Genomic DNA, 26,780 nt, shown 5'->3' on the forward strand with positions numbered 1-26,780 from the left:
GATCCATGGCTTGACACCCGATTGGTCCATGATTTCTATTTAAAGCGCATGGAGGTTCATTTGTAGGGAAAATCCGTGCATGAGAGAAACATATGTAAATTTTCATTCTTTTATTAATAAATTGCCTGAAGTGGCCGTGTTGGCTCAGGCCGTGGACTGTTTCCCTCTTTGAGGGTTTTAACCATGTCAAAAATACTGGTGTATTGATCTGCGATCTGGTTGTGAGCGGTGTCCTTTGGTGTTCTGTCTGAGGAACTTACCCTGTAAATTCCTACACAATCACGTGCTTAATTCATGCTTTTAATAAAGGCACTTAAGGAAAGGTTTAGCACTAAAACTCAGTATTATCGCTCAACACTAATTGGCTTTGATTTATAAATAAAATGTATGAACAGAGAAAAATACCTCGCATAACCAGCCAAACGTTTGTAGCAGTTGCCAGAGAGGGGTAGTAGTTGCGAGAGAGGGGAAAACCTACAGAACGATTATCAAATTCTTGAGAGAGGCACACCTGTGGAGTGGTTGCAAGTGGTCAGTTCTGCAAAATAGGAGGTACATAGGCAGAATGGAGTTACAGAGCAGAGAGGGAAGCCAAAAATGGCGTTGGCTCTAATAGCATGTCAGAACAGGAGGTAACTCCTCAAAATGTAATCGTATTATTCATTCAGGTTGTTTCTTATTATATACAAGAGGGAGTGACTATTCAGTTCATCTCCTGATGACTCTTCATTTTCTCTATTATTTATTTACACTAATTACAGTTGTTCACCCAATCCCTATGATTAGGTGTCAACACTAAGAATGAATAAGTAGTTCATAAAAACAATAGGAAATACAACTATTCTAGGCTCCATGTATAATTGAAGAGGTTGCAAAGTTCCACCTCCAAACAACCAATAAAAAACACCATTCTAGCATGTTAATCCTCAATTCATGGGTTGCTCTACAAGACCTAGGAAGTAAACCAAGACAAACACGAGGAATCATTCTAGTATGCTAATCTTCAATTTCATGGGTTGCTCTACAAGACTTAGAAAGTCAACCAAAAGAAACACAAGGGATTTCTTAGCTCAGTCCAACATCATTAACACTAAACACATATTGCTCTACTTTGCCATCAAGAAATATGTGTGGGAATATACCATAAATTTCATGTGAATGAAAGTTTGCCCTTTCCTATTAGATTCAAACCACCACTTAACATTATTCTGGATTATTAATTTTGGTCCTCCACTTAATATATACATTGAATTAGATATAGATTAAATAAATAAGGGAATTAGATTATCCATAATGCATTTTTTAACTTTAATATTCATTCTTTCAAGCAAGAGGCAAGATAAATCAATGCATGATTCTTTACTAATTTAAATTATTTTGTTGTTAAACCCTATTCTTAATATACACTAATATTGAATTCTTAATACATCATATAATTTCATTATTTAAACTCTTTTGTTTTTTATTATATCTTAATGTTAAACTCTTAATACATCATATAATTCTATTGATTTAATTTTTTTTGTTTCTTATTATATCTTTAATTTGTTTCTTAGTATCAAATTTATTATATTTTTAATATAATTCTTATCAAATTTAAAATATATTAAGTAAATAAATTTGACATACATTTTATTATATTAATAGAATTTATTAATTCTATTTATGGAAGATCTTAAATTTTTAATAAAAAACCAAAACTTTACTTATTTGTTGTTTCTTATAAAAGTTTATTTTAAGATAGAAAATGAAACCTTAATTTTTATCCATCTCTGGATTTTATTTATGTGAAGGATCTTGAATCCATATCTAGTTTATGATAGAAAATAAAACCCTATTTTTTATTAATCCCTTAATCCTATTTATGTGAAGTATCTTGAATCCTGGATAAGGAGCCAAAAGCTTAATCTGATTATGTATTGCTTTCTCTAAATCCATTTGTAAGTTCTTTACGTAAACTTGATTAATAAATTTAATTTGCTTTAAGTTCTCTTAATTGATTTTATTTATGTGAAGGATCTTGAATCCATATCTAGTTTATGATAGAAAATAAAACCCTATTTTTTATTAATCCCTTAATCCTATTTATGTGAAGTATCTTGAATCCTGGATAAGGAGGCAAAAGCTTAATCTGATTATGTATTGCTTTCTCTAAATCCATTTGTAAGTTCTCTACGTAAACTTGATTAATAAATTTAATTTGCTTTAAGTTCTCTTAATTGACATATGGATATGGAATAATGACAAATTCAAGACTTAAAAACCTGCATGGAGAACACTGAAACCACAAAACTAAAAATTTCAATCTTATCTTTTAAAACAATATCTTAAAGTTTGCAGATTTATAACAGTTCTCAAAATACTGTTGGATTGCGACAACGTAGATCATGGTTTCCAAATAAGTTGCCATCCATTTATTCGGTGGCTTGCATTTACCAGTTCGATAATCCTCATTAAACAGAAATTGCAGAAGAGTGACAAATGGCAGTTGATGGAAAAAAAAGGTATGTCATGGAGCAGATGGTGCAGTGGAGGGATTTTTTAATTGTAAATTCAATAAGAATGGGACAAAAATATTGAACTTAATTTCATTTCCACCCAAGTTTTATACACAGTGAAAGAATATTGGTGAAATAATAGTCCATTCTAAACTGATCCACATATACAAAATTAATCAAAGTTGTATCATTATTATTACTGCATCATTGGATAAGGATATTATTTGGTGAACCATTGTTTGGGATCAATTTGTTGGCAATATGCTGTAATTGATTTGTATGTGGCATTTACGAAATAACTGTACCTAATGTAATAGAGACAATTAATCATTAGAAGTAACTGATTTTCCAAAAGAAATTATATTCCCATTAACAATTATTATCCCAAAAAATTTGCTTAGAAATTAGTGACTTTGGAGGAGAAAATATCCTCTCTACCACATTCATTGCTTCACAGGTAGTCCCCCGTTATCTCCTTACTTCACAGGCCATGGACATGACTGCATTTACCCTACCTGAAATTCCTTTTCATTTTGTTTTTGGCCTTTCCAGTAACATTATTGTGCGTTCCATACGTAAATTCATCCAGACCGATTGAATGGTGACTTAAAATCATCCGATTCCCATGTGATCACTATAAAATTTGTTCTGTCTCAGACTTAGTTTTCTGGTCCCCTAAAACTTAGCTTGTTCTTTCAGCTATGCACCATTATCAACCTCATATGACACTAGTTTCTCGAGTCTTTAACCCTATAAAGCCATCTCAATTGCTCCTAGACTGTTATAGCATTTCAGTTTTTGGAGCTCTCCAATACAGAGAGCCTCCTTAGAGTAGTTTTAACTTATAAACTTGGGAATCTGCATTGTTTTCTGAGGTCTGTGGAGTTATTTTTATCAAATGGGTGGTGGTATGCTGATGCGTTTTGGGGCTTTTGCCTGTCTGTTCTTTCTAAGTTTTCTTCAGCAAGCTGCAGCCAGAAGAAATGGGTTTGTGAAGACAAAGGGCACCCATTTTTCTCTCAATGGGAATCCACTGTTTGTCAATGGGTTCAACTCTTACTGGTTAATGACTATGGCAGCAGATCCAACACAGAGAAATAAGGTTACCTCTGCTTTTGAACAAGCTGCAGCTTCTCGGCTCAATGTTGCCAGAACTTGGGCATTCAACGATGGCCAGTACGAGGCATTGCAGACTTCTCCCTGTGTATATGATGAACATGTCTTTCAGGTTTGTGCATGGGGTCTTGCAATACGTCAAGCCTTCAAGCCCTGCACCCATTTCTGCTTGATGTTTTGTTTTTGAATGTCTGGATATGCTGGCATTGTTTGTATTCTGATTTTTGTGGTTGTTTTGTAATGAAGGCCCTGGACTTCGTGATCTCTGAGGCCAAGAAGTATACTTAGCCTGGCGAACAATTATGCGGACTTTGGAGGAAAGGCCCTATATGTACAATGGGCTCGCAATGCTGGACAGAATCTCAACTCTGAAGATGATTTTTTCACCAATCCCACTGTTAAAGGATACTATAAGAACCATATTAAGGTAACAGAATGTATACATTTCTTTCGTTATATATATCCACATGCATAGACCAATTTGTATATATATATATAGATATATACACACAAAATTAGTAAAATCTTCATTCAACAATGCATTTTGCTGCACACTGTATTGACCAGAGTGAACAGCATTACTGGAGTAGCCTACAAAGATGACTCTACAATCTTTTCTTTGTTGGTGAAATAGAAGAAAAATAGGAAAGAACTACACACATTCAGTTAATATTGACGAAGAAAACACCATAACTAACTGGAAACCAAACACACAAATAGACACAGGATTTACGTGGTAAAACCTCGACAATGTGTCAAGGAAACATCCATGGGGCAAGGGATTGGAATGTATTATTCAGCAATGATTCTCTTCACTTACATTTCATGGGCATTCACTAGTTTTATATCATCGACCTCCATTACATAACTGATAATTCGGTATAAAACTGAATATTTACATTTTACCCAAAATTACTAATTCGTTGTCAAACTAACAAACTCCACCTTGACAACAATTTTCCTAATCCCTTGCCCATGCCCATTCATCATCTTTTCTGCAAGCCAAGAGAAGCTAAACACCACCGCAGCTTCTCTATTGTAACTGGCTTTGTGAACATGTCTGCACAATTCTCTCGCGTATGGACCTTTTGAAGCGCTACTTTTCCGCCATCGATCACATGTCTCGGAAAATGATACCTTACATCAATGTGCTTGGTTCTGCTGTGATAAGCAGGATTTGTAGCCAAGTGAATAGCACTTTGACTGTCACAAAGTACATTCACTTTCTCTTGCGTCCTTCCAATCTCATCGAGCAGACCCTTTAGCCAGATTGCTTCTTTACTGGCATCTGAAGTAGCTATATATTCAGCTTCGGTAGTCACGGACAACGCAACTGTTTCTTGAAGCTTTGACATCCAACTAATTGCTCCACCTGCAAGAGTAAAGACATAACCTGTAGTAGATCTTCTTTTGTCCAAATCACCTGCATAGTCAGCATCTACATATCCGCAGACTGATCCTTCACTACCATTAAAGACGATGCAATGGTCACTTGTGCCTCTTAGATATCAAAGCACCCATTTCACTGCTTGTCAATGTTCTTTACCTGGATTTGCCATCGCATACATTAAGTTGCCTACAACGTTTGCATATGGTACATGAGACATATACTGCTTTTCTTCATCAGCTCTAGGACTCAAAACCAAAGAAAGCTTAAAATGGAAAGCTAGTGGAACATTAACAGGTTTCACATTATTCATGGAGAACTTTTCAAGTACCTTCTCCACATATTTCTGCTGTGATAACCAAAGCTTACCATTTTTCCTGTCTCTGTGTATCTCCATGCCCAAGATATGTTTTGCTGCTCCAAGATCCTTCATATCAAACGTCCTAGAGAGTTGAGCCTTTAACCTGTTGATCTCTTCCATGCTTTTGCTTGCAATAAGCATATCGTCAACATACAAAGCTAAGATAATGAATATGCCATTGAAACTTTTGAAGTACACACAATGATCATACTCACTTCTTATAAAGTTTTGGCTCACCATGAAGGAATCAAACTTCTTGTACCATTGTCTGAGAGACTGCCTCAGACCATACAATGATTTCTTGAGCTTGCAAACTAATCTTCTGCTGCGACCTCATACAAAACCTTCTGGTTGTTCCATATATATCTCTTCGTTCAAATCACCATGTAGAAAAGTTGTTTTAACATCTAACTGTTCTAACTCAAGATTAAGCAACGCAGTTAATGCCAACACAGTACGAATAGAAACAAGTTTTACAACTGGAGAAAAAATCTCATGAAAGTCTATACCTTCAACCTGAGAGTACCCTTTTGCTACCAATCTTGCCTTATACCTTTCGATACTTCCATCAACTTTCCGTTTCAGCTTGAAGACCCATTTGCATCCAACAACACTTCTCCCTTTAGGAAGCTCTACAAGATCCCAAGTATTGTTCTTGGCTAAGGAGTCCATTTCTTCTTCCATAGCCGCTTTCCATTTCTCGCTATCTGTTTCATCTACTGCTTCCTGATAACAAGAAGGTTCCCCATCTTCAGTAATCAAAGCAAAAGATGAAGCAGAATCTTCATACCTTTTGGGAGTTTTCCTTTCCCTTGTAGACCTTCTAAGAGCGACTGGTTGCTGAACTGGTTCAGAAACTTGCACTGGTTCAGAAGCTTCAACGGCTTCCTTTGTGTCTTCAACACCTTTTTCTCCAGAAGTCTCTCCTTCCTTTCGACTGTCACCGAAAGGTCTAGCCTCCAACTGAACTCGTTGATTCGGCGATACCTGTTCCTGTTCAATTCTTTCAACATTTGATTTTAACAGAGAGGATTCATCAAATGTTACATCTCTACTAATGACTATCTTCCGCAATGTAGAATCCCACAACCTATATCCTTTCACTGCATAGTCATACCCAACAAAGACATAACATTTCGACTTTGGATCTAATTTTGAACGCTGATTTTTCAGAATGAGAGAATAAGCATCACAGGCAAATATTCTCAAATGTGAATAGTCGCAAGACTGACCTGTCCAAACTTCTTCAAGAATTTTACAATCAATTGCTACTGAAGGTGATCTGTTAACTAAATAACAAGCAGTAGATATTGCTTCTGCCCACAACTCCTTTTGCAAGTTAGCATTGCTGATCATGCTTCTGGCTCTTTCCATAAGAGTCCGATTCATATGCTTAGCAACACCATTTTGCTGAGGAGTATAAACAACAGTTTTGTGTCTAACAATTCCCTCATCCTTACAGTATTGTTCAAATTCAACTGAAGTGAACTCACCACCATTGTCAATTCTTAGACATTTAATAGATTTGCCTGTTCTTTTCTCTACCATTACTTTAAATTGTTTAAAGTAATACATCAGCTTTCCTTTTTAGCATATAGACCCAAACTTTATGAGAGTAATCATCAATCAACATTAAAAAATACAATGCACCTCCATATGACACAACAGGGGATGGCCCCCACAGATCAAAATGAATATAGTCTAAAACATCTTTACTATTATGATTTCCAACTTTAAATCTCTGTTTACACTGTTTTCCATACACACAATGTTTACAGAAGTCTAACTTCAAGGATTTCAAATCGGGAAGATATTTACGTTTCATCAGTGTCTGAAGACCTTTCTCACTCATATGACCCAATCGGTGATGCCATAAAAGAGTACCTGCTTCTTCCTTTTCTGATGCAACCGCTGCTTCACTGACCTGAGTACTTCCTTTTAACCTGTAAAGATTTCCGACCTTTTCTGCCTTCATAACCACAAGGGCTCCTTTGAAGACTTTCAAGATGCCATCCTGACCTGTAAACTTATAACCATCTGAATCCAACACTCCCAAAGAAATCAAATTTTTCTTCAAATCAGGTACATGTCTAACACTAGTTAATGTTCTAACTGTGTTATCATACATCTTAATCCTAATATCTCCCATCCCAACAGTCTGACATGACACATTGTTACCCATAAACACAGAACTACTGTTTACATTTTCATACGAGGTAACCCAATTTCTATGTGGGCACATGTGATGCGAAGCACTAGAGTCTAACAGCCAGCTATATAAACCTTGAGAGACATTACATTCAGGTGAAGTTTCATCTATCATACATAATTCTTCAGCAGATAAAACTTCTTCTATCATACCTGAATCGACCTGATTCGCTTCGTTCTTCAGGTTTTCGGATTCCTTTCATTTCCAACAGTCCTTCTTCAAGTGTCCAACTTTACCTCAGTTCCAACATTTTGCCTTACACTTCTTTCCCTTCGATTTCGATCTGGAAGACCCCCTTGGTTTTTCTCCTCTTTCCTTTGAGCGTCCTCTAGCTACCATGGCTTCTGATGCAGTTGTTTTAGTGTTGGATTTCCTTCGTACTTCTTCAAACAAGAGAGCTCCCACAACTGATTCAAACTTCAAAGAATCAGCAGTGCTCAAGCTGATTGAAGTTACGAAGTGATCCCATGATTCAGGCAGAGAACACAGCAAGGTTATGGCTTTATCTTCTTCCTGTATTTTGACTTCCATATCTGTTAATTGACATATTAGTGTATTAAAAACATTCAAATGTTCTGCAACGTTTGAACCTTCTTTCATTCGAAGACTGTATAACTGTCTTTTCAGATAAATTATGTTGGTTAATGACTTTGTCATATAGAGTTTTTCAAGTTTTTCCCACAATCCTGACGCTGTAGTCTCTTCAACAATGTTGAAGAGAACTTCATCCGCTAGGCATAACCGGATGGTACTGAGAGCTCGGGCATCCAAGTCCTCCCAATCTGAAGTAGTCATGGTTGCAGGTTTCTTAGTTTCCCCATCCAATGCCTTGTGCAACCCTTGTTGCACAAGCAAATCCCTAACCTTCAGTTTCCAAAGAGAAAAATTGCTCTTTCCGGTGAATTTCTCCACCTCGAATTTCGCATTCGACATCTTGGCCATTTTATTCTTCTCCTAGGGTTTCAGTCTTTTCAGAGGTTTATATTTCCTTCTTTTTTTTCTTTTTTTTTTTAAGTTTTTTCCTTCAGCTAAGGTGTATATCTCCTTATTTCTCCAAAAAGAAAGAACCCTTAAAAAAAATAATTCTCCTTTCCTTCAATAAAAAAAGAAATCTGTATTCTTTTCCTTCTATTTCACTCACACATTCCTTTATTTAAAAAATTTCTGAAATAATTGCTGAATATTTTTTTTCTTTGTTTTTTTTTATTCAAAGAAAAAACCTTTAACAAGCCCATAATTTATTTAGCAATGGCTGAAAGGAAAAATGATACCCGGTCTTTCACGCAGCTTTGATCAGCATAGAATTCTGCGATCTCTGGTACGTAATAGCACCACAGTTCCAGCACCCTTCCTCTAGCACTTCCACGCAGCAGCACCTCTAGCACCCTCTAGCACCTCCACACAGCAGCAAGCAAGCAGGAAAATCAACGCAGCAACACCTCTAGTACCTCCACGCAGCAGCACACAGGTCTTTCCTCATGCATCCTCACGCAGGTACAGTCCCTCTAGAACCTCCACGCAGCAGCACGCAGGCAGGTTCTCACTCTGGAATCACGCAAGCTCTGTGCCTACGTTTCACGCCGAGCAGATCTCACTTTGGAATCACGCAGGCTCTGTGCCTACGTTTCACGCTGGGCAGAGTTTTTCTACAGCCTCTGGACCTCAGAGTATCCATGCTATTCGCACACAGTTCTGGTCTTCACGGGATTGCAGAGGCATGTGGTTCTGGTCTTCATGCACTCTTTGGCCTCACGTTGATACAGCCACCAATCAATATCTCCTCCACTACTCCAACCGTTCGACAGACACCATGCCTTTTCTTCAAAGCACAGACACTTTCCTTCAACGCCCAGACTCACTGCACCAACTGCTCGGCCCTCGGAGCTCTGATACCACTTGTTGGTGAAATAGAAGAAAAATAGGAAAGAACTACACATATTCAGTTAATATTGACCAAGAAAACACCATAACTAACTGGAAACCAAACACACAAGTAAACACAAGATTTACGTGGTAAAACCTCGACAGTGTGTCAAGGAAACATCCACGGGGCAAGGGATTGGAATGTATTATTCAGCAATGATTCTCTTCACTTACATTTCATGGGCATTCACTAGTTTTATATCATCGACCTCCGTTACATAACTGACAATTCGGTATAAAACTGAATAATTACATTTTACCCAAAATTACTAATTCGTTGTCAAACTAACATTCTTGGGAGCTCATGAACGAGCCTCGTTGTCCAAGTGATCCTTCTGGGAGGACCATCCAGGTCATATAGCAGCTTTTGTTTTTTTAATCAAAGTTAAAAATGGAAAACAAATATATTCAGATATTCAATCAAGAATGCTCTATTTTGAAATTTCATTTCTGTAGTTGAACATCACAGTTCATAGCTCTTTTAGGTTCATAGTTTGGTGGGTTCTGAGAATAATTTCCCTGTCTGATAATTAATTATTTTGGTAATGATTTTATGTAACTGTTATGAGTAAAAATGGTGGTTCTTTGGCTGTGATGAGGAAACAGGGATGGATAGAGGAGATGGCTAGCCATGTCAAATCCATTGATAGAAACCATCTTCTGGAGGCTGGGTTGGAAGGGTTTTATGGGGAATCCAAAAAAGAAAACAACCCAGGCTTCTATGTGGGAACAAATTTCATTACCAATAACCAAATCAAAGGAATTGATTTTGCAACTATTCATTGCTATCCTGATAATTGGTAAACCTCTATCTTACCCCCACACATGTATACTCACTCTTTTGAATGATATAAAGCTTGCACTAACATATTGAACTGTGATTTCAACTTTAAAGGCTTTCTGGATCAGATGAGGAGGCCCAACTTTCGTTTGTGAAGAGTTGGATAGAGAGTCATTTGAAATATGGGAAAAGAATACTAAAGAAACCAGTTCTGTTAGCAGAGTTTGGGAAATCCTCTAAAGACCCGGGATTCGACATTAGCCAGAGAAACAAGTTATTTGTTGTGATTTAAACACATGTATGCTTCTGCTAGCAGGGGAGGAGCGAGTGGAGGAGCCATGTTTTGGCAGCTGATGGCAGAAGGAATGGATTCATCTAGAGATGGGTATGAGATTGTTTTGTCTCAGAATCCATCCACAACCTTTATTATTTATGCTCAGTCTCATAAATTGGCTGAGCTTACTCATTTGTTAACAAAGTTGTATGAGACTGGAGACCGAGATTGATTGTCTAATTTGTGTACATATTTGGTGAGAGTATTTCTGCATAAGCAGTAGTTATTATTGAAATCTATAGTGATCAGGTATTAGTAAAATCTTGATTGAGTAGCTTGATGTTGATGATAGTCAAAAGCCTCTAAACCAGAGCGAGAAGATGGGGAGCTATGTAAACATCGAGTTCCAGTTCCATAGGTGCCCTTGGCTAAAAGTGAAGCCTTGGCTAACAGTGAAGAAAACAAGCAAGGGCAAATTGGTATATACATGAATTTTACTATGAGGAGATGGCAATAGACATCCAAGAGCATATGTTTGTTTTACTCTGAGGAGATGGCAATAGTCATCCAAGAGTATATGCTTGTTACTCCTTAAACCAATGTTGTATATTTGATTAGACACATCCTAAATGCATAATATTTGAAGGAAGTTATTTAGGATTACGAGGGTTAGTACTCTCTCACTTTTGTAATGGGTGAGGTTGTAAGTTTACATCCTCTTTGATTTTATGTAAGGGAGAGTATCTTCTATATGATTGTATTATTAATATTTCAATGCCATAGCCAGGGTCATTGAGTTTATAATTATAAAATTTAGTTTAATTTACATATTTATATTTTTGTTATGGAATTGAATTTAAATATTAATATATAATAATTTAATATCTATTTTATTTTATTTTATATATATATATATATATATATATATATATATATATATATATGATAGAATAATTGCTTTTTAAAATCCAGCTGGATGGGTTTATTTTTAAATTTATGATTATGTGTTATTAGACGTGTTTTTAATATCAATATAGTGTTGAATTTGCTTTTTTTTATGCAATATTTGATTTGATTTTTTCTTAAATTTAATAATTTTAATGTTAATTTTTTTATTGAAAGTCATTATTGTTATAATTTGATTTTAAAAGTCAAATTATGTTTGTGTGATTAGATTTTGTATTTTTGTTGTAAGGTGGTTAAGGTTTGAAATTAGTGGTAATTAGGAGGGGATATCTCACAAAAAATTCAGTCATGTTAAAAGTTTGTGTGGTCTAGACCAACTATGGCCCCCAAGTGATTTTGATGGCTTAGACACCTTTAGATGACATGCAAGTCATAAACATACTAATATACAAAAAAACAACTTTAAAAATAAATCACAATTTAACAAATAAAAAATACTTTATTTATATATTATTTTTTCATTTTTAATACAAAATCATGTATATTGTTTATAATAATTTCGAAAAAAAATCTAACCTTTTAAATAATCAAAGTTGTGGTAATCTTATAATGTTTCTCTTATTACTTTTGAATATAATAATAATATAAAAAATTATTTTTGTAAAGTTCAATAAAATCAATGTAAAATCAATAAATATTATTAATCATATTTTTTAATTAAAAGCATTATTTTTTAAAAACGATAATTTATTTCATAGTGAATATATTCCCTTAATATTTCAATTACAATTTCAGTTAAATCTCACCCAAATTACTTCAAAACATCAACAATTCATCATAATTATATACACAAATAACTGAAACTTATTCATCGTTTAAAGATTTTTTGAATGTGACATAGGAGACAAGAGAAAAGAGAGGACAAGGGAGAGTTAGTGTGTTGGGAAAATTTTGAATGGTGCACCATATCACAATAAATTAATTTTCATTCTATATGTTTCCAACAACCAAATCTTCTAGTGATGTGACATGGGGAGAGGTGGTAGTTTTTTCACATGAGAGAATATTTTCCCCTTTATGAAATTGTGCAACAATAAAAACAATGGACACGACACAAAATTTTTGAGGACATGGTACAAGAGGCCAAATGAAGAATGAAGTTGGCAAAAAAGAAAACAACTTATATAACATACAAGAAAGTTTTTATCTAAAGTGATATCACATAGGAGAAATTTTTTACCAAGTGATATGTTGCATGGTGTAAATAATTCTGGCACAATAAATTAAATGCCATAGATGTAACAAAGGAGTTCTATAAGCTACAAAAAGTGATTTTTTTCCTTCATAAGCATAAAATCCAAGAGAAGCCCATACATGTACGACATAGAATCCATACAAATGACAGATGGGAAAGATGCCATACCATTTGTATGAATGATGACATGGCAAGAAAAATAAATTTCTTGAGGAAACTTCAAAGGGATATAACTTTGTGCTCATACCTCATAATTGGTTAAGAATATAGTTGTCGGAAGGCTCTTGATGAACATAACACCTTCAAAAAATAGAAGTGACTAAATAGTCATGGTTTAAGAGGAAAATTCAAATACCTTACCGCATTTATGACATTTAAGGGGTTGGGCATGTTATCCTTGTTATTATGGTAATCATGGACATCATAACTTTGTATAGTGAAAGCCTTTGAAATTACATAAGCATTTTGAATGACACCCTCTCACTTTCAATGTCACTCTTGATGATCCACACCATAATGGAAAGGTTTGTAAGCTTTATTTGTGTTTTTCTGGGATTTGGATTAAACCGCAAGTAATTTTGAGTTCTTAACCAAATTGGTGTGATGCACAATGATCGTTTAGGTTCAAAACTATGTAATTTCACAAAGATCTATCAAATATAAGTTTCTTGGTTGTGGCCTTTTTGGGACAAATTTAAACTTGTGCACAATTTTTTGTTCAAGATTTGTGTTGATTGATTTACAATGGGATATGATATTTTTTGTACTCTATTATTTCATTTATGTTGATATGTGATTCTAAGTTCATTGATTAGTTTGATGAAATAAGTTTCATGGGTGGTTGATTGTGCATAATTTTCCTTAAAAAACAAATAAATACTACTTATGAGACTAGAGCTTATATGACCAAGTCTACCATGTAGAGCTAGAGATTTCTGTATGTTTCGCATGTTCTCACCATGTGTTAAAATATTTAGAAAATTGACAACTATGTATAGTTGTCGGAAATACTCCTTTCCATCGTCCATGGAAACACTTTAAAATAACACCGAAATACATGTGTCGAAGAAGTATATAGACACACAAACACAGGTTCCAAGGGAAGCATGCACACAAACATAGGAGTTTTAGAGGAAGGATATACACATAAAGACAAAATATCTGGAGCAAGGAGAACAACTTTTTTCAATGAAGTGCAATAGAATCATCAAGCACCCTCATAGAAGTGGTGGGTGTAGGTTCTTTAAAGAAATGAATGTCAAATTAAGTTCACAATAACAAGTGTTTGGGTCTCACATTAATTAGGTAAAATTAGATACCTAGACTAATTTCTTACTAAAAGGTTTAGAAGAACATGTGTGTTCTAGTTTAATCATACTTTTGAGCGTCATAGATAAGACTAATATTTCCATAACTTTGGGATAGCATCGTATGTGCTCTAGGCCTCAAATTTTGCAGGGAGTCTTGGGCACATGTATTCCGAAGAACCGAGAAAGCGTTTTGGGAAATTCCACCCAGAAACGATTTCATTAAAATAATTAATATTTTATAATGGGACTCTAAGTCTAAGCTTAGGAAATTAAAAAAATTAATGGGTATTAATCTAATTGTGGGTGTAACTTCTAGAAGAAGACGAGGATCAAGATAAAATGATCTTAGCCATTGATTAGCTTTTAATCTGGGTCTTTGAATGTCAACGAAAATATTATTTAAGGGAGCTTGAGGTCATTTGGAAAACACTGAGAGATCAAGAGATCGAATTTCTGAAGTGAGAAGTTCTCACTAGGAAATTCTGATTGAGGAGATTTCTTGTAGAGAGGGGAAATGAGTATCCCAAAGAAGGAAGGTTTCCTGGGATGAAGAGTACGAGGCAGAGAGAGGGCATAAGGATGTCCAAAGAGAGGCAGACATTGTCCCATGTAGATTTGACACAGTGACAAAGCAGGCCTTAGAGGGAGATCAAATTCCTGTTGGGAAATCAAATTTCAATATCCGGGAGCCGGGGTGTTAGACCAAGAGGAAAAGATTCAGATTTTCCAACCAACAGAGGGTCTAGAGAAGGAACAATGTGATACCCAATAGGGGTGATGCAGGAACTGCATAGGAGTGACACAGTTCTGTGCAAAGGGTACGCAGAGGCTCCAGTTCAGCATGATCAGACTCAGATTCTCCCAGTGACATGGTGAGATCATTTTGCCATTCATTTTGTCTAGTTTCTCTCTATATCAGATTGCTAGTTGAGAATTCAAGGATTGTACTCAGATTTTCTCCTGCATAATAATAAAACTGTTAGATCTGCTGCACCAATTTTCCTGCATTGGGTTTTTCTAGGGACATTTGTCCAAAAATAACGGTGTCTATTGTGTTGTATTTTCCTTCTTTCTCAGTCTCTTGTTTCCGCATAATATTTAACTAAGTGAAGGATACAATGTATGTATTTCAATATTTGTTGTAGGAAATTGCAAATAAATTGTTCATGTAAATCTATCAAGTAGGAGAAATATCATCATTTGTCGTAGTAGGGATTTCGTTTAAGGAATTTTCACATTTCACATATCAGTTTATTTTAAAAATGCCTTAGAGACTTCAAATTGTACTTGCAATTTTGTCAATAGTTACTAACACCTATATTTTTCCAATCCTACTTCAATTTGTTAAAGTATGGAGTAACCACTATCACTTCCTTTTTTCCTTTAGTGTATGTATGAGTAATACATCATTCCAAATTTCAAGCGTTAAAACTTCTTTAGCATTTCCATTCGACTTGCATGAAACTATTAAATTAAAACTTCTCGCAAGTATAAATAGCTTTTCTATTAATTTCACTTGTTTTAATTGGTAATAAAACAATTACAAAGTTATTATGTTTGTATAAAAATTTACATGGCAAATGGGTTTTATCAAAAAATTTAATATATTCTAAGTGTCAGACTAGGAGGTAACTCCTCAAAATGTAATCGTATTATTCACTCAGGTTGTTTATTATTATATACAAGAGGGAATGACTATTCAGTTCATCTCCTCATGACTCTTCATTTTCTCTATTATTTATTTACACCAATTGCAGTTGTTCAGCCAATCCCTATGATTAGGTGACAACATTCTTCCCCCCCCCCCCCCCCACCTTAATCTGAAGGGATGTTGGTGAGTCCAAGCATCGTTCTGAATCTTTCAAGCTTTTCTCTTCCAAGCACTTTGGTGAAGACGTCTACAATCTGCTCATTAGTGGAACAATGGTGAAGATGGATTGTTTTGTCCTCAACATGATGTCGAATGAGATGATATTTTGTATTGATGTGCTTTGTTCGATCATGGAACTTTGGGTTCTTAGCCAACTTTATTGCGGAGGTATTGTCAATCATGAGTGGATTCCACTATACTTGTTTTATCTGCAAATCTTCCAGAATTTTCCTGAGCCACACAATTTCTTTTGTTGCCTCAACTGCTGCCACATATTCTGCCTCTGTTATGGAATCTGTTGTAACTGATTGTTTGCGTGATCTCCAGGAGACAACTCCTGATCCAAGACTCATAGCATAACCTGAAGTAGATACCCCAGGTTTTTTATATCCATCAAAGTCTGAATCAGAGTATCCAATCAAGCTGAAGTCGCGCACCTGTGTATACTTGATTCCAAAGTATTGAGTTCCTTTCAAGTACTTTAGAACTCTTTTTGCAGTAGACCAATGTCCCTCACAAGGCTTTTGGATAAACCTGGAGAGGATTCCAATAGCAAACAAAATGTCTGGTCTAGTGGTAGTTAGGTAGTTGAGACTTCCTACAAGTTGTCTATACTTTGTTGCATCCTCAAATTACTTTCCTTCAATGGATGTGATCTTTAAGTTTTGTTCCATTGGTGTAGTCAGAGGATTGCATTCAGTCATGCCAAACCTATTCAACAGATCTCCAATGTACTTCTTTTGAGAAAGGAATATGGACTTCGGATGTTGAGTTACTTCAATACCAAGATAGTAATGAACATAGCCCAAATCAGTCATTTCAGAACCTTTCCTCAATTCCTTCTTTATGGATGCAATGTAGCTCTCATTGTTCCCTATCATCAAAAGATCATCTACATATACCACAAGATATACAACTATTTTGCCAACCTTCTTGACAGACAAAGTTGCATCATCAAGATCATAATGTTTGAAATTGAGTTTCAGAAGATGTTCAATTAGTTTTTCATACCAAGCTCGCGGTGCTTGTTTGAGGCCATACAAGGATTTCACAAGTTTTCATACTTTATGTTCATGTCCTTTTACAGCAAATCCTTCAGGCTGAGACATAAAAACATTCTCTTTTAGATCTCCATTCAAGAAAGCATTTTTTACATCCATTTGATGGACTTTCCAACCGTTTTGAGCTGCTAGTGCAAAGAGTGTCCAGATGGTAGCCCATTTTGTTGTGGGGGAAAAAGTCTCCTCATAATTGACCCGTTCCTTCTGTGCAAAACCTTTTGCCACAAGCCTGGATTTGTGCTTGTCAAGTGAGCCATCAACTTTATACTTGTTCTTGTAGACCCACTTGCGGCCAATTGGTTTGGTTCCCAATGGAGGATCAACCAGCTTCCAAGATCCATTCTTTATCAAGGCATCATACTCCTTCTGCATTGCTTCTTTCCATTCATCATGAGAAGTAGCTTCTTTGAAGGAAGTTGGTTCAAAATCTATAGACAAATTCAATTCACAATCATAAGAAACATCCATATCAACAGGTGAATTAGAGTCATCTATATCACCTCCATTTTTTCGGGTTGAATTTCTAGTTCCTATATTTTCAACCTCATCAAGATGAACACTTTCAAGTGTCTTTGTCAACCACTTTGGGGGACCTTTCTGAGATGGTCCAGGCTGCTCTGTTGATTGAGTTGGGACTGAATCAAGATTAAGTCTCCCAATTCTATCAATCACATCACTCAAAGTATCATCCATTGTTGGAGTTTCAAGCGGGGGAGAGAGTGCTTCAAAAGAAGATTCCACAGGTTGATCTAGTATAGGAATCCCCCCTTCAAGATGTGGAATCTGATTATCAAATTCTTGAAATGATTTTGCATTTGCGAATCTATCCAAGCGATCAAGTTTCCGCTCAACAACATTGTCAGTTTTGGATGATTCAAGAAAGATTACATCTCTAGATACAACAAACTTTTTATTGACTTCATCATAGAGATGGTATGCTTTGGAGGTTTTTGAACACCCCAAGAAGATACACTTATGAATTCTTGCACCAAGTTTGTTCTATGTCCCTTTGGTATCAAGGCATAACATGTAGAACCAAAGACCGTGAGATGCTTTACCGAAGGAATGTGCCCATACCACATTTCATAAGGAGTCTTGTTTCTAATAGCATTAGATGGACATCTATTCTTTACATATACAGCACATAGAATTGCATCAGCCCAAAACATCATTTTTACATTTTTGAAAAACATCATGGAGCACACCATATTTAAGATTGTCTTTATTCATTCTTTCAGCTACTCTGTTCTGTAGGGGATTATAACGCACCGTTTTTTGATGTTTGATCCCATGTTGGCAAGGATAGTTTTCAAATTCATTTGAAGTGTATTCCTTTCCATTAACAGTGCAAATAGAGCCAATATGAGATTGTGCTTCATTTTCAATCCATTTATGAAATTTCTTGAATGTTTGAAAAGCATCAGATGTGTTCTTCAATAAATAAGCCCAACACTTTCTACTGTAGTCATCAATAAATGTCATGATATATTTATTTCCATTTGCAAAAGGAACAGGCATTGGACCACATAAATCTGAATGAATGAGTTCAAGTTTTCTATGTGCTCTGGAATGTGAATTATGGAAAGACCGTTTGCTATGCTTTCCTAGAATGCAAGCATCACACTTCTTAAGTTTCCTAGGAATTGTAGGCAAACTAGTAACACCATTTTTCTTCAACAAGCATACGTTGTCATAGTTCAAGTGTCCAAATCTAGCATGCCATAATAAACTTGATGGAAATGTACCTTCTTCATAATGAGAATTGTATGAGAAATTTTGTGCACGAGCAGAGGTACCCTGCAGCTTGAGAAGCCTTTCTTCTTCTATCCCTATCATGACAAGTGAGTGGTATTTTGCTTTTCTCACCTCAAGCTTGCCATCAAACATATGAATGTAGTGTCCTTGCTGGTTGATGTGGACCAAGGACAACAAGTTTCTCCTCAGCTATGGGAGATATAAAACATGATGCAGAAGAAAGTCTGGAAGACCAGGCAATTTAAGCATGATTGTACCAAGCCCTGATGGCTTGAGTTTTGATTTGTCTGTAAAGTATACTGCTCCATCAACATTGTCAGTAAATTCTTCAAAAAAATCCCTTCTAAAAGTCATATGGCAAGTTTCTCCTGAATCAATCAACCAATCATTTTTCCAAGAAGCAAGTGAAGCATTAAATAAGTCTTCATTTACTCCAATATTACATTGTGCCACAACATAGTGAGTGAATTCAGGTGCTATACCTTTCTCTTTGTCATTAGTTTTACGTTTGGGTTGGTTTATTTCATGCTCAATTCTGTCCCAAGGCAACTTGCATGTGGATGTATCATGTGATCCATCTCTTTTGCGGTGTATGCAGTGAAAATCTGACTTTTCTCCTTGAGAGTGTCTGCCCCCCCTGCCTCTGAAATTTCTTCCTCTTCCTCTTCGACCACCTCTTCCTCTCGAAGAATTTTGAGCAAGATTCTTCTCTATATGTGCAAGGCACACAACCTCTTCAGAAGACTAAGGAGCTGTCTTCTTCCAAAAATCTTTCTCTCTTTCAACAATTTTTTTCACAAGGGAGTCAAAGGAAATATCTTTGAGGTTTCCATTTGCTTGCAATGACTCAAGATAATTTGAGTAAGTGGGATAAAGTTCCTTGATAAAAGCTATCAGAGGAATGTCCAGTTCAACATTAGTGACTTTGATATCATGCATAATAGATTTTACTTCTAATGCAAGAGCAAGAGGATCACTATTTTGTAATTCAAGGGTGAACAATTTAATCATGAGTTGAACAACTTCAAGTGCAGAGTGTGATTCATAGAGTTCCTTCAGTTTTTGTAAGGCTTCAAAAACATTTGAAAATGGCGAAATATGGTGACTCACCTCTTCATTTACTGATGCAAAAATCAATGCATAAGCCTTGTTGTTCTTATTTTCCCAAACGGTGAATTCCTTATCTGAGGTAGGTTGTTCTGGCTCTTTGTCTCCGTTTCCAACACACACTCCTTTCCACAAATCATTAAAAATGAGAGTGTTTTGGATATTCCAAGACCACTCAGGATAGTTCTCCTTCCCATTGAGAACCATTCCCACAACAGATATCAATGAGTGCATTTTAAAAATATGTACTGTGTAAAAAAAATTGCTCTTCTGCTGGTAAAAAAATGACACAGGAGGTTGATGAAAATGAGGTGGTATTCTGTAATTTGACTGTTGGTTAACTTTGTAACCTCATCAGAAAAGTTGCATCTTTACACAATTCGCGGAAATGTGGGTTATGGGCCCACAACATTTTATTAATTTATTTATCACAGTCGGAATGAACACAATTTCTTTAACGTTTATGACCAAAACTCAAATAAATTTAATCTTCTTTATGATCATTTCGCATCCACCAAAAATGTTAACCTATATGCATGTTGTGATGAGATTATCGTCCAATCAATCAACCACCGAATCGGTCGTGATGGACGAAACTCAACGTGGTTTTAATCCCGTTGTATAAAACCTTATCGCGTCCGAAATTTAAATCAACTCACATGCATCTTCCGACACGATATGCGTCCGATTACCCATTAAACAGATGGTCCGATCACTCTGAACCTTAAACTCTTTTTAATGATTTTATCGGGTCCGCTAGCTGAGGTAACTTGCTTGCAAGTTCCCGCGCGATCACCGTGGATCTTCTTAAATCTGGTTCTGTACATGGATTTTCCTCCTGAGGGTCCCGCTTATCTGACCAATCACTGTCGGTCCCTCGTTGACTTCTCCTTTTATCAAGCGCTTCAATCTGCGCCATTTATCTCACTTCTCCAGATCCAATGGATATCACGTCATCCGCTCACCAACTAACCCGGATGATCTCCACCGTCGATGTGACCCGTCCAATCAAATGGTTGTCGTGCAATATTGCGTGAAATCTTGCACGACCAATATCAGGTCAAGAGCATGCGAGAAAAGTGGTTTTCCCATGCTACGTGTCGCCCGCTAAGGTTAATCACGTGAATTTTAGGAATACCATTTACACCCTTTAGGGCGCGCGAGATACCGCTTCCCACTTATCAATACCAATCACGTGCTTAATGCATGCTTTTAATAAAGGCGCTTAAGGAAAGGTTTATCACTAAAACTCAGTATTAACGCTCAACACTAATTGGCTTTGATTTATAAATAAAATGTATGAACAGAGAAAAATACCTCGCAAAACCAGTGAAATGTTTGCAGCAGTTGCCGGAGAGGGGTAGTAGTTGCGAGAGAGGGGAAAACCTACAGAACGGTTATCAAATTCTTGAGAGAGGCACACCTGTGGAGTGGTTGCAAGTGGTCAGTTATGAAAAATAGGAAGTACATAGGTAGAATGGAGTTACAGAGCAGAGAGGGAAGCCAAAAATAGCGTTGGCTCTGATAGCATGTCAAACCAGGAGGTAACTCCTCAAAATGTAATCGTATTATTCATTCAGGTTGTTTATTATTATATACAAGAGGGAGTGAATATTCAGTTCATCTCCTGATGAATCTTCATTTTCTCTATTATTTATTTACACTAATTACAATTGTTCACCCAATCCCTATGGTTAGGTGTCAACACTAAGAATGAATAAGTAGTTCATAAAAACAATAGGAAATACAACTATTCTAGGCTCCATGTATAATTGAAGAGGTTGCAAAGTTCCACCTCCAAACAACCAATAAAAAACACCATTCTAGCATGTTAATCCTCAATTCATGGGTTGCTCTACAAGACCTAGGAAGTCAACCAAGACAAACACGAGGAATCATTCTAGTATGCTAATCTTCAATTTCATGGGTTGCTCTACAAGACTTAGAAAGTCAACCAAAAGAAACACAAGGGATTTCTTAGCTCAGCTCAACATTGTTAAAACTAAAAACATATTGCTCTACTTTGCCATCAAGAAATATGTGTGGGAATATACCATAAATTTCACGTGAATGAAAGTTTGCCCTTTCCTATTAGATTCAAACCACCACTTAACATTATTCTGGATTATTAATTTTGGTCCTCCAGTTAATATATACATTGAATTAGATATAGATTAAATAACTAAGGGAATTAGATTATCCAATATCCATTTTTTAACTTTACTATTCATTCTTTCAAGCAAGAGGCAAGATAAATCAATGCATAATTCTTAATATGTGGTAGAATAAAGATGAATCAATATCGAATTATTAATACATGGTAGAATTCCATTGATTTATCTCTTTTTGTTTCTAAATATGCCCTTAATATGATTTTTGCCTATTAAAACACATAGCAATAGCGAACTCTTAATACAGGGTGGAATTTTACTAATTTAAATTATTTTGTTGTTAAACCCTATTCTTAATATACACTAATATTGAATTCTTAACACATCATATAATTCCATTATTTAAACTCTTTTATTTCTTATTATATCTTAATGTTAAACTCTTAATACATCATATAATTCTATTGATTTAAATTTTTTTGTTTCTTATTATATCTTTAATTTGTTTCTAAGTAGCAAATTTATTATATTTTTAATATAATTCTTATCAAATTTAAAATGCATATAATTCTTATCAAATTTAAAATGCATTAAGTAAATAAATTTAGCATACATTTTATTATATTAATATAATAAAATTTATTAATTCTATTTATGGAAGATCTTAAATTTTTTATAAAAAACCAAAACTTTAATTTCATTATTTGTGGTTTCTTATAAAATTTTATTCTTAATTTTTATCCATCTCTTGATTTTATTTATGTGAAGGATCTTGAATCCTTATCTAGTTTATGATAGAAAATAAAACCCTATTTTTCATTAATCCCTTAATTCTTTTTATGTGAAGTATCTTGAATCCTGGATAAAGAGCCAACAGCTTAATCTGTGAAGTATCTTGAATCCTGGATAAAGAGCCAACAGCTTAATCTGATTATGTATTGCTTTCTCTAAATCCATCTGTAAGTTCTTTACGTAAACTTGATTAATAAATTTAGTTTGCTTTAAGTTCTGTTAATTGACATATGGATATGGAATAATGACAAATTCTAAGACTTCAAAACTTCATGGAGAACACTGAAACCACAAAACTAAAAATTTCAATCTTATCTTTTAAAACAATATCTTAAAGTTTGCAGATTTATAACAGTTCTCAAAATACTGTTGGATTGCGACAACGTAGATCATGGTTTCCAAATAAGTTGCCATCCATTTATTCGGTGGCTTGCATTTTCCAGTTCAGTTATCTATAGCGATAATCCTCATTAAACAGAAATTGCAGAAGAGTGACAAATGGCAGTTGATGGGAAAAAAAGGTATGTCATGGAGCAGATGGTGCAGTGGAGGGATTTTTTTATTGTAAATTCACTAAGAATGGCACAAAAATATTGAACTTAATTTCATTTCCAACCAAGTTTTATACACAGTGGAAGAATATTGGTGAAATAATAGTCCATTCTAAACTAATCCACATAAACAAAAATAATCGAAGTTGTATCATTATTATTACTGCATCATTGGATAAGGATATTATTTGGTGAACCATTGTTTTCTATGGATATTATTTGGTGAACTATTGTTTTCTATGGTGTGGGATCAATTTTTTGGCAATATGCTGTAATTGATTTGTTTTCTATGGTGTGGGATCAATTTTTTTTGGCAATATGCTGTAATTGATTTGTTTTCTATGGTGTGGGATCAATTATTTTGGCAATATGCTGTAATTGATTTGTATGTGGCATTTACGAAATAACTGTTCATAATGTAATAGAGACAATTAATCATTAGAAGTTACTGATTTTCCAAAAGAAATTATATTCCCATTAACAATTATTATCCCAAAGAATTTGCTTAGAAATTATATTCCCATTACAATTATTATCCCAAAAAATTTGCTTCAAAATTAGTGACTTTGCAGGAGAAAATATCCTCTCTACCACATTCATTGCTTCACAGGTAGTCCCCCGTTATCTACTTACTTCACAGGCCATGGACATGACTGCATTTACCCTACCTGAAATTCCTTTTGATTTTGTTTTTTGGGCTTTCCAGTAACATTATTGTGCGTTCCATACGTAAATTCATCTAGACCGTTTGAATGGTGAGTTAAAATCATCCGATTCCCATGTGATCAACTATAAAATTTGTTCTGTTCTGCCAACCTCAGACTTAGTTTTCTGGTCCCCTAAAACTTAGCTTGTTCTTTCAGCTATGCACCATTATCAACCTCACATGACACTAGTTTCTCGAATCTTTAACCCTATAAAGCCATCTCTATTGCTCCTAGACTGTTATAGCATTTCAGTTTTTGGAGCTCTCCAATACAGAGAGCCTCCTTAGAGTAGTTTTAACTTATAAACTTGGGAATCTGCATTGTTTTCTGAGGTCTGTGGAGTTATTTTTGTCAAATGGGTGGTGGTATGCTGATGCGTTTTGCGGCTTTTGCCTGTCTGTTCTTTCTAAGTTCCCTTCAGCAAGCTGCAGCCAGAAGAAATGGGTTTGTGAAGACAAAGGGCACCCATTTTTCTCTCAATGGGAATCCACTGTTTGTCAATGGGTTCAACTCTTACTGGTTAATGACTATGGCAGCAGATCCAACACAGAGAAATAAGGTTACCTCTGCTTTTGAACAAGCTGCAGCTTCTCGGCTCAATGTTGCCAGAACTTGGGCATTCAACGATGGCCAGTACGAGGCATTGCAGACTTCTCCCGGTGTATATGATGAACATGTCTTTCAGGTTTGTGCATGGGGTCTTGCAATACGTCAAGCCTTCAAGCCCTGCACCCATTTTTGCTTGATGTTTTGTTTTTGGATGTCTGGATATGCTGGCATTTTTTGTATTCTGATTTTTGTGGTTGTTTTGTAATGAAGGCCCTGGACTTCGTGATCTCTGAGGCCAAGAAGTATGGTCTCAGACTAATACTTACCCTGGCGAACAATTATGCGGACTTTGGAGGAAAGGCCCAATATGTACAATGGGCTCGAAATGCTGGACAGAATCTCAACTCTGAAGATGATTTTTTCACCAATCCCACTGTTAAAGGATACTATAAGAACCATATTAAGGTAACAGAGTGTATGCATTTCTTTGGTTATATATATATATCCACATACATAGACCAATATGTATATATATATATATATATATATATATATATATATAAAATTAATAAAATCTTCATTCAACAATGCATTTTGCTGCAGACTGTATTGACCAGAGTGAACAGCATTACTGGGGTAGCCTACAAAGATGACCCTACAATCTTTTCTTGGGAGCTCATGAACGAGCCTCGTTGTCCAAGTGATCCTTCTGGGAGGACCATCCAGGTCATATAGCAACTTTTGTTTTTTAATCAAAATTAAAAATGAAAAACAAACATATTCAGATATTCAATCAAGAATGCTCTGTTTTGAAATTTCATTTTTGTAGTTGAACATCAAAGTTCATAGCTCTTCTAGGTTCATAGTTTGGTGGGTTCTGATAATAATTTCCCTGTCTGATAATTAATTATTTTTGGCAATGATTTTCTGTAACTGTTATGAGTAAAAATGGTGGTTCTTTGGCTGTGATGAGGACACAGGGATGGATAGAGGAGATGGCTAGCCATGTCAAATCCATTGATAGAAACCATCTTCTGGAGGCTGGGTTGGAAGGGTTTTATGCGGAATCCAAAAAAGAAAACAACCCAGGCTTCTATGTGGGAACAAATTTCATTACCAATAACCAAATCAAAGGAATTGATTTTGCAACTATTCATTGCTATCCTGATAATTGGTAAATCTCTATCTTACCCCACACATATATACTCACTCTTTTGAATGATATAAAGCTTGCACTAACATATTGAACTGTGATTTCAACTTTAAAGGCTTTCTGGATCAGATGAGGAGGCCCAACTTTCGTTTGTGAAGAGTTGGATAGAGAGTCATTTGAAATATGGGAAAAGAATACTGAAGAAACCAGTTCTGTTAGCAGAGTTTGGGAAATCCTCTAAAGACCCGGGATTCGACATTAGCCAGAGAAACGAGTTATTTGGTGTGATTTATAAACACATCTATGCTTCTGCTAGGAGGGGAGGAGCGAGTGGAGGAGCCATGTTTTGGCAGCTGATGGCGGAAGGAATGGATTCATCTGGAGATGGGTATGAGATTGTTTTGTCTCAGAACCCATCCACAACATCTATTATTTCTGCTCAGTCTCATAAATTGGCTGAGCTTACTCATTTGTTAACAAAGTTGTATGAGACTGGAGGCCGGGAATGATTGTCTAATTTGTGTACATATTTGGTGAGAGTATTTCTGCACTAAGTATTAGTTAGTATTGAAATCTATATTGATCAGGTATTAGTGAAATCTCGATTGAGCAGCTTGATGTTGATGATAGTCAGAAGCCTCTGAACCAGAGCGAGAAGATGGGGAGCTGTGTAAACATCGAGTTCCAGTTCCATAGGTGCCCTTGGCTAAAAATGAAGAAAAAAAGCAGGCGCAAATTGGTACATACATGAATTTTACTATGAGGAGATGACAATAGCCATCCAAGAGCATATGTTTGTTTTACGCTGAGGAGATGGCAATAGTCATCCAAGAGTATATGCTTGTTACTCTTTAAACCAATGGTGTATATTTGATTAGACACATCCTATGCATAATATTTGAAGAAAGTTATCTAGGATTATGAGGGTTAGTACTCTCTCACTTTTGTAATGGGTGAGGTTGTAAGTTTACATCCTCTTTGATTTTATGTAAGGGAGAGTATCTCCTATATGATTGTATTATTAATATTTCAATGCGATAGGCAGGGTCATTGAGTTTGTAATTATAAAATTTAGTTTAATTTACATATTTATATTTTTGGTTA

General features: G+C 35.5%; 1 protein-coding gene and 2 pseudogenes across 5 annotated transcripts; all 3 read left to right on the forward strand.

The window, feature by feature from the left end:
- Window positions 1–2,769: 2,769 nt before the first annotated feature.
- LOC149248319 (mannan endo-1,4-beta-mannosidase 6 pseudogene) lies at window positions 2,770–3,902 on the forward strand (annotated as a pseudogene). Its single transcript, XR_016264672.1, has 3 exons — window positions 2,770–3,099; window positions 3,453–3,726; window positions 3,861–3,902. The product of XR_016264672.1 is annotated as a mannan endo-1,4-beta-mannosidase 6 pseudogene (transcript).
- On the forward strand, window positions 3,901–26,780 carry LOC149248320 (mannan endo-1,4-beta-mannosidase 1-like). Of its 3 annotated transcripts, none has more exons than XM_089458397.1 (6): window positions 3,901–4,041; window positions 24,386–24,659; window positions 24,794–24,988; window positions 25,127–25,249; window positions 25,504–25,697; window positions 25,792–26,780. In XM_089458397.1, the coding sequence occupies exons 1-6, from the start codon at window positions 3,917–3,919 to the stop codon at window positions 26,183–26,185; spliced, it is 1,305 nt and encodes a 434-aa protein (XP_089314523.1). In that variant the 5' UTR covers window positions 3,901–3,916; the 3' UTR covers window positions 26,186–26,780. The 3 variants fall into 3 exon arrangements, with proteins under 3 accessions (XP_089314523.1, XP_089314524.1, XP_089314525.1); XM_089458398.1 differs by lacking the exon at window positions 3,901–4,041 and adding an exon at window positions 23,838–24,022 and having other exon boundaries at window positions 24,396–24,659; XM_089458399.1 differs by lacking the exon at window positions 3,901–4,041 and adding an exon at window positions 23,841–24,022.
- On the forward strand, window positions 9,767–11,361 carry LOC149248321 (mannan endo-1,4-beta-mannosidase 1-like; annotated as a pseudogene). The gene is made up of 3 exons (XR_016266662.1): window positions 9,767–9,846; window positions 10,101–10,294; window positions 10,390–11,361. The product of XR_016266662.1 is annotated as a mannan endo-1,4-beta-mannosidase 1-like (transcript).

Source organism: Pinus tabuliformis, chromosome 7 (assembly GCF_031772625.1).
Source record: "Pinus tabuliformis cultivar Carrire ecotype Pingquan chromosome 7, CPIR1, whole genome shotgun sequence".
Classification (NCBI taxonomy): Eukaryota; Viridiplantae; Streptophyta; class Pinopsida; order Pinales; family Pinaceae; genus Pinus; species Pinus tabuliformis.